General features: G+C 40.9%; 1 protein-coding gene across 1 annotated transcript in view; it reads left to right on the forward strand.

The window, feature by feature from the left end:
- The window catches only part of PDS5B (PDS5 cohesin associated factor B), a 55,712-nt gene extending 44,664 nt beyond the window's left edge, over window positions 1-11,048 (forward strand). The window contains exons 28-34 of the mRNA XM_056858088.1: window positions 218-280; window positions 3,541-3,686; window positions 5,601-5,700; window positions 6,738-7,186; window positions 7,280-7,381; window positions 7,892-8,027; window positions 10,162-11,048. Of these exons, the coding sequence (XP_056714066.1) occupies window positions 218-280; window positions 3,541-3,686; window positions 5,601-5,700; window positions 6,738-7,186; window positions 7,280-7,381; window positions 7,892-8,027; window positions 10,162-10,197 (1,032 nt within the window). The 3' untranslated portion in view covers window positions 10,198-11,048. The remainder of the gene's footprint in view (window positions 1-217; window positions 281-3,540; window positions 3,687-5,600; window positions 5,701-6,737; window positions 7,187-7,279; window positions 7,382-7,891; window positions 8,028-10,161) is intronic.
- Window positions 11,049-11,650: the final 602 nt, after the last annotated feature.

Consider the following 11,650-nt stretch of genomic DNA (forward strand, 5'->3'; position numbering starts at 1 on the left):
AGATGCTACCACAGCACAAGAGTCTTCACTGTGTGAATGAAGGTAAACTCCAGCAGCCATTTGTGGCTGGCTTCGCCTCCAGCACCCATTTTGTGGCTGTGCCCACCACACTGTGTCAGAATTCCAAAAGTGCTCACAGGATCAAAAAGGTTGGGGACCCCTGGCCTAAACTATGATTCAAATATTTGTTCTAATGGATTTCCTTTTTTTCTTGCAGAATTTCAGCAATACCAAAAATTACCTGCCTCCAGAAATGAAGTCATTTTTCACTCCTGGAAAAGTGAGTTTTTATTTTTGTTTACTTAGCGGTAATGTTGGCAACATGATAATTAAAATAATGTATTGCCTTTTCCACAGAAAGGGTTTCATTTTGTTTTTAATGGTATCAGGATGGAAAGTGTAGGACAGGAAAGCATCCTGCCTGTGAAAAGTGAGGTTCATACCAGATAAACATTTGCAAGTGTTAATAGTTCAGTAGCTGACCAGTGTGGGGAACAAGATGTGTCTTAGAAAATCTGCTCTGCTCTGTAACAGGTCCTATTCAGCTGCTTTTCATCCGCTCTCACCTGTAAACACAGCAAGCCCCCAGGGGTAGGTCGCGGGTTTTACACTCTTTTTCCTGATCCCCTTACTGCATGGAGAAATTAATCACGCCACCTTCAACATCACAGAATCAGAGCGATCCTATATTCTGAGATGTTGATTTATTTAAATACCCTGATTTTTTCTCACACTGGCAGCTCTCACACAACAACAGTTTGAACTTAACAGGCCCTTAGTACACTCTTGCAGCAGATTAATGCAAGGGTTATTTTTCTACTTGCCCTGTGGGAGATGGAAACAGCCAAACTAAATAAGGTTTTTGACAATATGCAGGAGAAGAGTTCAAGTTTTAGAGGCCCATTTCTTCCCTCTAATCTTGATGGGAGTGTTCCTGAAACCTGATACTGTCATGGATTTGCATCATACTGTTCTGTATTTAGTCTAGTTTTATTATAACTTCACTGTAAAGTTACCTTGGCCTAGAGAAAATATGCAAGATCTAGCTTGCCCTATATTTCACGTATATAATACACAATGATGTTGGAATCTCATGCCAGATCACAGATTTTGACAGTTTACCGACTACCGTGATGCACGGTGAATTGATTGGCTGACTATGTGAACTTGGTCACGAAGGTGGCATTGACAGCGCAATGACTGTTTTGCAGGATTTTGCAATAATGAATCAAAGGTGGTGGCTGGGGGGTCTTCGTTTTTATAACAGTTCCAGGTTCATACTGGATGGTAATTGATCTGACACATGTGGCAGAAGCTACAAAGGTTGTTTTGTGCTGACCTGGAAATGGAAGTTGCCATGTTACAGATATTGAGAAGGGACTACAGTTGTGATTTGACCATTACTTCCCAAAAGCACAAATCTCTTGAATCTCCACTGAGGGGGTGAGGTAGTTGGGTGTGTCTGGCAACATTTGTAAAGAGCTGCTTGACTTTCATGACACATTGGTGCAATGGTTTCTGGATTCAGCTGCTTTGTCAGCATCCTGATTGGTTAAGCTTGGTTTATGGAGAACCCTTTAAAAGGGGATGATGTGCAGCGGGTCCTGAATATGGAGCATGAAAGGACATGAAGCATGGTTTCGGCTGTGTGCTGATTACCTAGCTGTGATCCAAAATAAAGAAACCTGCCAAACCAGCAAGCAAGCAAGCCTTTTAACAACAGTAGATCATGGGAGATTCTCTGCCTCTCCTAAAGCTTTCATCTCATACATACCTTCTAGCCATGGCCTTCTCTTTGTCTCCCCCCATTTATATATTTATTCACTTCATTTATAACCTTTCTCCCCAGTGGGGACCCAAAGCGGCTTATCTAGTTCTCCTTTCCTCCATTTTATCCTCACAACAACCCTGTGAGGTAGGCTAGGCTGGGAGTGTGATTGGCCCAAGTTCACCCAGCAAGCTTTCTTGGCAGAGCAGCGATTCAAACCTGGGGTGTCCTAGTTTCTAGTCCAGTATTCTAACCACTCCACCATACTGGCTCTTCGTAGACGTTGAATGTTAACATCTGGCAAGTGATCTATAATGTAAGGATACTACATAAGAACGGAAGAAAAGCCATGCTGGATCAGACCAAGGCCCATCAAGTCCAGCAGTCTGTTCACACAGTGGCCAACCAGGTGTGTCTACAAAGCCCACAAGCAAGACGACTGCAGCAGCATTATCCTGCCTGTGTTCCACAGCACCTAATATAATAGGCATGCTTCTCTAATACTGGAGAGAAAATATGTATTCATCATGACTAGTATTCATTTTGACTAGTAGCCATGGATAGCCCTATCCTCCATGAACATGTCCACTCCCCTCTTAAAGCCTTCCAGGTTGGCAGCCATCACTACATCCTGGGGCAGAGAGTACCACAATTGAACTGTGATGTGTGAAGAAAATACTAATACTGGCCTACCTGATGAGGCGGTTATAAGAATTATTGAGAGTGTATATGAAGGGATGTGAACACTGAAAGCACTATATAAATGCTGAGTATCATTATTATGGGAGCTAATAGGAATCCTTACACAGACACGTAGTTTACCCACAGCTCACATGAAGTCTAAATGAAGTCTTAGAATGAGCCATACTCAGCTCTTTGAAACAGTTACGTTTCATCTTATTCAAGATGAAAACTGCAATTTGAACTTGACCGTATGCCTTCTGGAGAACAAGAAAAAACATTGACAGCTGCCTTTGGTAAAGTTGGCATGCTGCGTTGTTTCTTCACAGTTGGCAGTGAGTCTGTGCTATGTATCTGTTATTCAACTGTATTCATGTTAATAAAGTTCTTGTAATCTGTCGGAGAACAAGAGTATGCTCTGCTGCATTTATAGCCTTTGTATGCTGGTAATTAATTTAGAATCTAAATAACGTTTCTAGATAGAATACTGATGATTTTGTTTACCGGTTGGACTACTGTTTGAAGTTGAGGAAATTGAAAAAGATCTGAAACCTTGAGTAGGGATGTGTGTTAATACAGCTTTGAGAGCCAGCGTGGTGTAGTAGTTAAGAGCAGTGGTTTGGAGCGGTGGACTCATCTGGAGAACCAGGTTTGATTCCCCGATTCGCCACATGACCGGCGGATGTTAATCTGGTGAACTGGGTTGGTTTCCCCACTCCTCCACATGAAACCAGCTGGGTGACCTTGGGCTAGTCACAGCTCTCTTAGAACTCTTAGAGCTCTCTCAACCCCACCTACCTCACAGGGTGTCTGTTGTGGGGAAGGGAAGGTGGTTGTAAGCTGATTTGATTCTTCCTTAAGTGATAGAGAAAGTTGGCATATAAAAACCAACTCCTCTTCCTCTTTCTCTTCCTCTTTGTCACATATTTGATTTTGACACTCAAACGTGTATGTATTGAATTATGAATGCCTTGGGATTGTAGGATTATAAATGTGTGCATGCCACATTTGGTTTGTTAATTGAGTTGTGTGTCCATTGTACTAAGCTTATAAGTTAAAATAGAGGCTTGTTTGTTCATTTTAAATTTCAGCCCAAAGCAGCCAACGTGCTTGGAGCAGTTAATAAGCCTCTTTCATCAGCAGGCAAGCAATCTCAGTCTAAATCATCACGAATGGAAACTGTCAGCAATGCCAGCAGCAATTCAAATCCAAGCTCACCTGGAAGAATCAAAGGGAGGTGGGTATTCAGCAAAATAATTAGTCACGTCCAATAGCTGAAGCTTCAGTAGGTATGAGGTTTGCTACCTCATTGTGTTATTATTTTAGATCAGTGATATGTTGATATTTCTTCTAGAGAAACAGCTTCCTTTGTATTTGATGTAGAAAAGGTTAAATAGTAGAATTAAGCTGGCAAAGGACATGGTAACTTAGCAATTTATGTTACAACTGTTTCAGATACTATCATTATTGACTGTCTCTGGATGTAATCTGTTTGGGATGTTTGGCTAAACTATGTTTGTTTTAACATGCTGTTGTTTTTATTTTGGTATTTATTTGTTTTCCATTATGGTTTTTAGCAGTTACAGTGTTAAATGAAACAAATAAACCAAAACAGCTGTCACTGATGCAGCTTGGTTCACTGGCACAGTGATATCTCTTCTCTCTTGCATGGCCCTCTCTCCCTGTCCTTTAAGGAGCCAGCCATACATCTTTATCATTTCTGCCAACTATGGTTGAGTTCAAATCACAGTTTTCAGAGTCTGCTTTGAACTACGTTTGCAGACTCTGTTTTTATGAAAACATTGGAGAAGGCATAATTCTAACTATTGCTAGCTCCAACAAGGAAAGGCAGAATTTGAATGAGAGATGGAAGGTGTTTGTTTATTTTAAAATGCTTTTACCTTGCCTATCTCTTTATTTGTTTATTAAAACATTTATGTGCCGCCTTTCCTCATGGTTCAAGATGGCTTACAATAATAATAATTAAAAACATTTTCTGTTAAAATCAAAAATTAAATAGCAAACCCCAAATCTCTCTCCCCTTCCTCCTTAAAAGATGCCTGCCATTCAACTCCCTTCAAAAGCCCTGGTGAACAAGCAGGCCTTGCATTGCCTTCTGAAGATTTCCTAGGAGAGGACCTCCTCACCTCTTCAGGGAGCCCATTTCACAGAGCTGGAGCCATGACAGAAGAAGCCTAGACTATAGTCAATGCCAGACGGGCCAGCCTATGTGGTGGGAAAGCCAACAGATGGCTGCCTGGCTACAGTAGTTGGCACACAGGGACATACAGAAGGAGACAGTCTTTCAGATACGTGGGTCATGAAGGGCTTTAAAGTTCATAACTAGCACCTTGAACTGAACTCTGATACAGACTGGCAACCGTGGCTGTTTCAAAATGAGTAACATATGTTCTTGCAGCTAGCCCCTGACAATTGTTGGGCTCTGCAATCTGGACCAGTTATAGTTTCCCAGTTGTCTTCAAGGGTAGCCCCACGTAGAGCTTATTGCAGTAATCCAACCATGAGGTTACAGAAGCATGGGTCATCGTGGCCAGATCGACTGAATCTAGGGAACGAGAGAGTGGGTGAATCAGATGCAGCTGATAGAAGGTACCCCTGGCCACCTTGTCAGCCCGCTATTCAAACAGCGAGGCAGGGTCCATGAACACCCCCAAGCTCTTGACCTGCTCTGAAAAAGCCAAAATCACTCCATATAGGACAACTGGGTTCAGTCCCTCTAGAATATCAGCCTTCCCAACTAGCATTACCTCTCTCTGGGTTCAGTGCAGTGAAGATGCTGCCCTCCCTTCTGTGCCTGGGTACTGGTACCTCCTGTACCCTAATAGTAGGAGGCCCAGTTTCTACCAACAGGGAAAGGAGATAAATCTATTTGTGGATGCTACACTTTGCACCTTCCAGGATCAAAACATATATACTACCTGTCATGAAAAGAGATATTTAGCCTGTCTGTTATGGGCAGTAATTTATAAAATTAATGACATTGTAACCTGTTAAAATAAATTCTTGCTTATGTTTAATGTGTTGCTTGAGACCTTTTCTAGAAACTGTTGTCTGTTAGCCATTTGGTTTAGAAAAGAAGTGGTAGGATAGATTGGGATTCTCATCATTGTAAACATCTGTATTGCACTAGACTTGATAGTACTGAAATGGACCACAGTGAAAATGAAGACTATACCATGGCTTCACCTTTGCCAGGGAAGAAGAATGACAAGAGAGATGACTCTGAAATTGTAAGGATAAGTTAATTGCACTGCAGTTTGTTCATTCTGTTGCTGTGTTAGATTGTTCAATTCATATTTTGTGGTATTGTATTTGAAAGCTACCTTGAGCCAGGGAAAGGTGGCAGTGAAATAATTTAAAATAATCTTAATATGAATTAAATAATGTAGAAAAGAACGTCTAAAAAGTTGTCATCCATGTGGCTGACTCTGTATCAAAAGTCAGGTTAACCTTCAAGAAGATTAAACTCTGATCTGAAAAATAAGCAGAACTAATTTCTGCTGTTTGAGATGAAATTTCAAAACGTACTGCCACTTGTTCTCCTACATCTTATGAGAGCCACTGTGGTGTAGTGGTTAAAAGCGGTGGACTCTAATCTGGAGAACTGGGTTTGATTCCCCACTCCTCCACATGAGCGGCGGACTCTAATCTGGTGAACCAGGTTGGTTTCCCTGGTTGGAAGGCAATTGTAAGCTGGTTTGAGTCTCCTTAAAAAGGTAGAGAAAATCAAGATATAAAATCTCCTCCTCCTTCTTTCTTCTTCTTCTTTTTTTATTATTAAAATAGCAATAGGAACTCTAGCATAATTCAGACAGTTATAGTGATTGTGCGTTGGTGTCTTGTCTGCTTAAAGGAACCAGTTAGAGAGATTATCTTGGTTTTTTTTAATTGTCATTTAATTAAGTAATTTGCTTCTGTAATGTTGGGATTATTCGTTTTTAGGTTGTGAAAATTTTATTGTATATAGCCATTGGCCATCACAATTTACTAAAATAAAATTTGTATATTTGTATATTTCCATAGCTGAACAACATTGCAAGAAAAGTCCAGCACTTGTTCTTAAGTATTGATTTCTGAAGCATACTAGGCTTCTGGTCAGTCAATATTTAGTTTAATAATTGAGAGAACTTTATCAAATCTCCCTACCTTCAAAAAGTGTTATCAGCCCATTTTGATTAGGAATGTGTCACTTGATTATATTTTTCTTTTCACAAGTAGAATCTTGATATATTTGATGGAAGAAGTAATCTTTTTTCCCCATCCTTAGTCAGAGCTGGAAAAGCCCAGAGGCAGAAAGAAAATTATCACAGACCCTGAAGAGAAGTTAGGGATAGATGACCTGAACAAACTGGGACAAGAACCAAAACTCAGGAGTGGTCAGCGAGGGAGGAAGAGACCTGCAGCTGTTTCAGAATCTGAGGAGCCTCAGTGGTCAGAGGAAAAAAGGCTAAAGGAAGATGTGCTAGAAAGTGAAGATGAACAGAATAGTCCACCAAAGAAGGGAAGAAGAGGGCGACCTCCAAAAGCACCTAGCGGAGGAACACAAAAGGAAGAACCGGCAGTAAAGACTCCTAAACGAGGTAGAAAAAAAGCTGCACCTGTTAAACCTGTAGAGGAGGAAGAGGAGGAAGTGGAGGAGGAAGAAAGGCAAATGGAGAATATAGAGCAAAAGCCAAAAGGTCGACAGTACAAGACACCAAGAAAAGCACAACAGAGGTGTGTCCTTTTGTTTTGTAAACCCTGTTGTAGCTTTCAGCTTGAAAGTTCATGTTAAATTTGCCATGTAACTTGGGTTTGTTTCCAAAACAGATCTGAATCATCTGAAATAAGTACAACTGAGTCTAACCAGTCTACACCACAGAAAAGACGGGGGAGGCCACCAAAAGCACCGTCCTCACAGCCAAAAAAAGGGTGAGGCATAATGTGAATCTGAACATAAGCATTAACTTTTACTTTGAGAAAACTTTATAGATGGTCACTTTTCTTATAAAAAGGGTGAACTGGAGGGCAGTACTATTAGCTGTTTTCATCTGGGACTATCCAGTGCCTTTTGAAGACATGTTATATATAAGATTTCAAAGATGCTGTGATGCTAGAGGCCGTGAAATAGTTAGGAGGTAAACAGGTAGCGTCTGCTCAGGCCGTTGGCTGCCCCTGAGGCTCTGGGGCCAGGTCGGGTCAGAGTCAGGTCCCTTAGGAACAGAGCCCCACGGTTTACATAGTAAACTCCACATAAGGCTAAATAACGGCACAACACCAGTAGTCAATAGCAAGTGGGCTACTTGGGAAGAACCAGGAAAGTTGGCAAAAATTTTAAAGAGGAAGTGAAACAATGCAGGTTCTATGATGGCCACCATCTCCAGTCCTGCATGCTTAAATGTAATTTGTAGTGAAGATCTGATTTGTGGTTTTCTCTTTTAGAAGAGCAGCACGGTCAAAACAAACGGCAAGTAAAGAAAATGAATCTGGTGAAGAGATGGATGTTTTTCAAAGTAGCTCTCCTGTTGAAGGTATCCCCCAAGTAGAAATGGAAGAAGAGGAAGTTGCCACAATCAGAGTAAGTATATGTTTGTGTCTTCTCTAGAGTTCATAAACTTGTAGCCTGAAGTTAAATATATGACAGAGCCTCCTCTCAAATTACGACGTTGTGAAAGAGGACTCACATTTCCTGTTTTCTATTTCCCAAATTGTAGCAGAAGTCTCAGTTTTATCCCAATGGGCATCTGTGTTAATGATGCAATTGCATTTATTGCCTTTTTGGGTAGTAATAATTCATATAAAGTTAATTTTTTAAAATCTCAATTTATATCTAGTCATGTTTTACATTACTAGTTGGTCAAAATATCTGCGGGACCTCCTTTCTTGGTATGCCCCCCGAAGATCTTTATGGTCATCAGATAATAACCTACTGGTGGTCCCTGGTCCTAAGAGTGTGCAGCTGTCCTCGACAAGAAAAGGCCCTGGCGCCGGCCTGGTGGAATGCTCTGTCTGGTGACGTAAGGGCCCTGCGGGACCTTAAACTGTTCAGCAGGGCCTGCAAGACAGAGCTATTCTGCCAGGCCTACAGTTGAGAGCAGCCGCAGGTATCATCTTTTTGCTGGCCTCCCTATTTCCCCCCCCACTCATTTTATGCTATTCTTGGTAAGTGGGGGGAGGGCAACCTGCTGCTTATTCCGGGCACTATGGGCTGAATTAGGGGCCATCTGGAGTTTTAAGGTTTTTTTAATTGGAGTTTTATTGTCTAATTTTAGAATTATTATTAATTTTACTTCTGATACTTTGATATTTTAAATGATGTTACCCGCCCTGAGCCTGGCCTTGGCCGGGGAGGGAAGGCTTTAAATTGAATAAATAAATATGGATATACAGCCAATTGAAAGCAGTGCAGATAGCTGCTGTCTCCACAGGGATTATTCTCTGTCTTGCTTTCATTGGCGCCGTGCAACTAACACCCGTGCCTGCTTTCAAGAGCCTGGGTGTGATCCTTGATGTCTCCTTATCAGTGGAGGCCCAGGTAACAGCCACAGCCAGGCTAGGCTGCTGGTGCCTTATCTCTCCCGCCCCAACCTGACTACGGTGATCCATGTGACAGTCACCTCCAGGCTAGATTACTGTAACTCGCTCTATGCAGGGCTGTCCTTGAGATTGACCCGAAAACTCCAAATGGTTCAAAACACTGGAGTGCAGGTCCTTACTGGGACCCCACTGTGGTTGCGTATCCAAGCAGTATTTCGACAGCTACACTGGCTCCAGGTGGAGTACTGGATCAGCTGCAAGGTGCTGGGTATTACCTTCAAAGCCCTAAATGGTCTGGGACCATCGTTTCTACAGGACCTCCTCTCCTAGTACGCCCCCAAGAAAGCTCTGCGCTCTGCTAATAATAATCTGCTGGTGGTCCCCAGCCCGAAGAGTATCCGGCTGCCCTCAACTAGGTGGAACTCAATCTCTAGTGAGACCAGGACCCTGCGGGCCTGTAAGACGAAGGGCCTGTAAGATGAAGTTGTTCCGCCAGGCCTATGGTTGAGGGCAGCAACAGTTTATGTTATGGCTGTTCTCCCTTCCACCACCACCCCTTTTTAGCTTGTTTTCACCTTATTGATTATGACCGGGGGGGGGGGGGGAACTAGCTCCCCAGCCTCTGTGGCTTAGTGTTTTATCAATGGTGCCAATTAGTATGACCAGATTTTAATGGCTCTTTTAAATAACAGTGTTGTTATATAAGTTCTTATAATTTTTACTGATTATTGGAATTTATGTATCTAAAGTTGTCAGCTGCTCTGAGCCCGGCCCTGGCCGGGAAATAGAGTGGGGGTACAAATTGAATAAAAATAAAATAAAAATTGCTGCAGCAAATGAAGAGGCATTCACAGCAGCAATAACAGGTCAGTGTCATTAGTTGAGCAGTGAATTCCTATCCCTCCCAGCCATCTAAGGATGATGTCATGTAGATGTTTTATTAAAAAGCTTCAGTTTGGAAGCTGAGACAGGGCAAAACCTCCATGTGGAAGCAGCCTCATGCTGGAATAAACATTGTTAGTCTAATGTGCCTCCTGGCTTAAGTCTCATTTTGCTACAATAGACATATGGTTTCTGATCCAGGAAATAATAATGTATGTTGAAACCAGCTGACATACATTGGTGACCTTAGCTCAATTGAGACATATGACCCATGATTTTGGTGTCTTTCACAGGTAAGCCGGAGGACATCCAAAAGGGAAAGGCGATGAAGAAGCCACATTATCAGCCTTTGCAAGTAGAAGCTTTGAAGAATGCTCTTAATATACATAAAGCATGAGGCCGAAGCAAGCTATTGGTGCTCACAGTGGGGTTGCTGAAGAGATTTAGACAAATCTTTATTTCCTGCCCCTGCTTTTGGAGTTCCTGGTCACAAGCATAAGCCATGCACATGTTAATATCATTAACTGTGGGTTTTTGTGATGTGTAATGTGTGCTGGCTATATAGACACATGAACTGAAGAAACCACCTGTAAATAATCCCTTTTTTAAATGTTTCTGACTTCTAAAGTGCTTGTATAGCTTTTACAGCGGCTTTAAACCTGACAGTGCCAGACTGTTTGTTAGATTTGTTGATTTTAAAAAAAAGAGAGAGAGAGAGAAATTTGTTAGAGTGGATATCGAGCAATATCTGTCAGTGTTTGTGTTTTTTATTTTTCTTGGCATTTAACTGTGAAAAAAATAATCAGCTTGACAAAATAGTGACACTTTCTTTGACACTATTTGTTGGAAAGAAACATAAGATACATGGTCTGTTTTCCTTTATGTATGTAATCCAGTGTTTACTTTTGGCACCCAACTGTCTCAGGAGATGCCAAATTGCTTTTGAATTATGTGGGATAAAAAAAAATTAGCCAGATGCGGATTTGTGAAACAAGAGTCATTTTTCACACCTCAGTATTCATACCAGACTCCGCTGGACCTCTAGTGGTATTGAGAATTTCAAAAGGATTTAATATTTTAATTTTTAAAATGCTATTAAATAATGTAATGAAATCTTATCATCTTATTTTCCTTATTAGTTTTTGTTAATCTGCTGTATCAATAAAATTCTGTAATTGAATTTTTTATTAGTCTAGTATTTCAATGTGTATATTCTCTCCTGAACATTATGTTCACAAAGAGCAAATTATTTCATTCTAATATGAAACCTGATATCTGAGCTTTAGCAAAAATACAGGTTTTATTACCATGTAAACTTAATCAGAAAGAAAATTTTATTGATGCAGTCTGTCTTTCTAAAGCTGTTCTTCAGAGCCAAGTGTTTTTGTATTTCACAGTGAGCTGCATGTTTATGAGAAAATGTAATGAAATTGCGATGTAATTTTTAAAAAGTTTTATCTGGCTGTAGGATATGCTACATTGCCTTGTGAGAAGAATATTCTACCAAGAGTTTATTGTACTTTTTCTTTTTTGTTCACCAATTTTTTTTTATTTTTGTGTGTGATGCAGGGTTGGGGGGGGGACGACTTATAAGGTGTTTTCAGTTATATGATCAGCTGCAGAGTATTTCAGTCAGGGTATTCCAAATCTGTATGGAGCATATGTCCTACCTTAAAGTGGTTGAGCTTTGTTTCTTGAACATACTGGCAAAAACAAGGAACAAACCACTTAATACATTATTCCTGTATGCAGTTTTGCAAACTGTCTTTGAACCAAAATGTA

This window comes from Euleptes europaea, chromosome 12 (genome assembly GCF_029931775.1).
Source record: "Euleptes europaea isolate rEulEur1 chromosome 12, rEulEur1.hap1, whole genome shotgun sequence".
Classification (NCBI taxonomy): Eukaryota; Metazoa; Chordata; class Lepidosauria; order Squamata; family Sphaerodactylidae; genus Euleptes; species Euleptes europaea.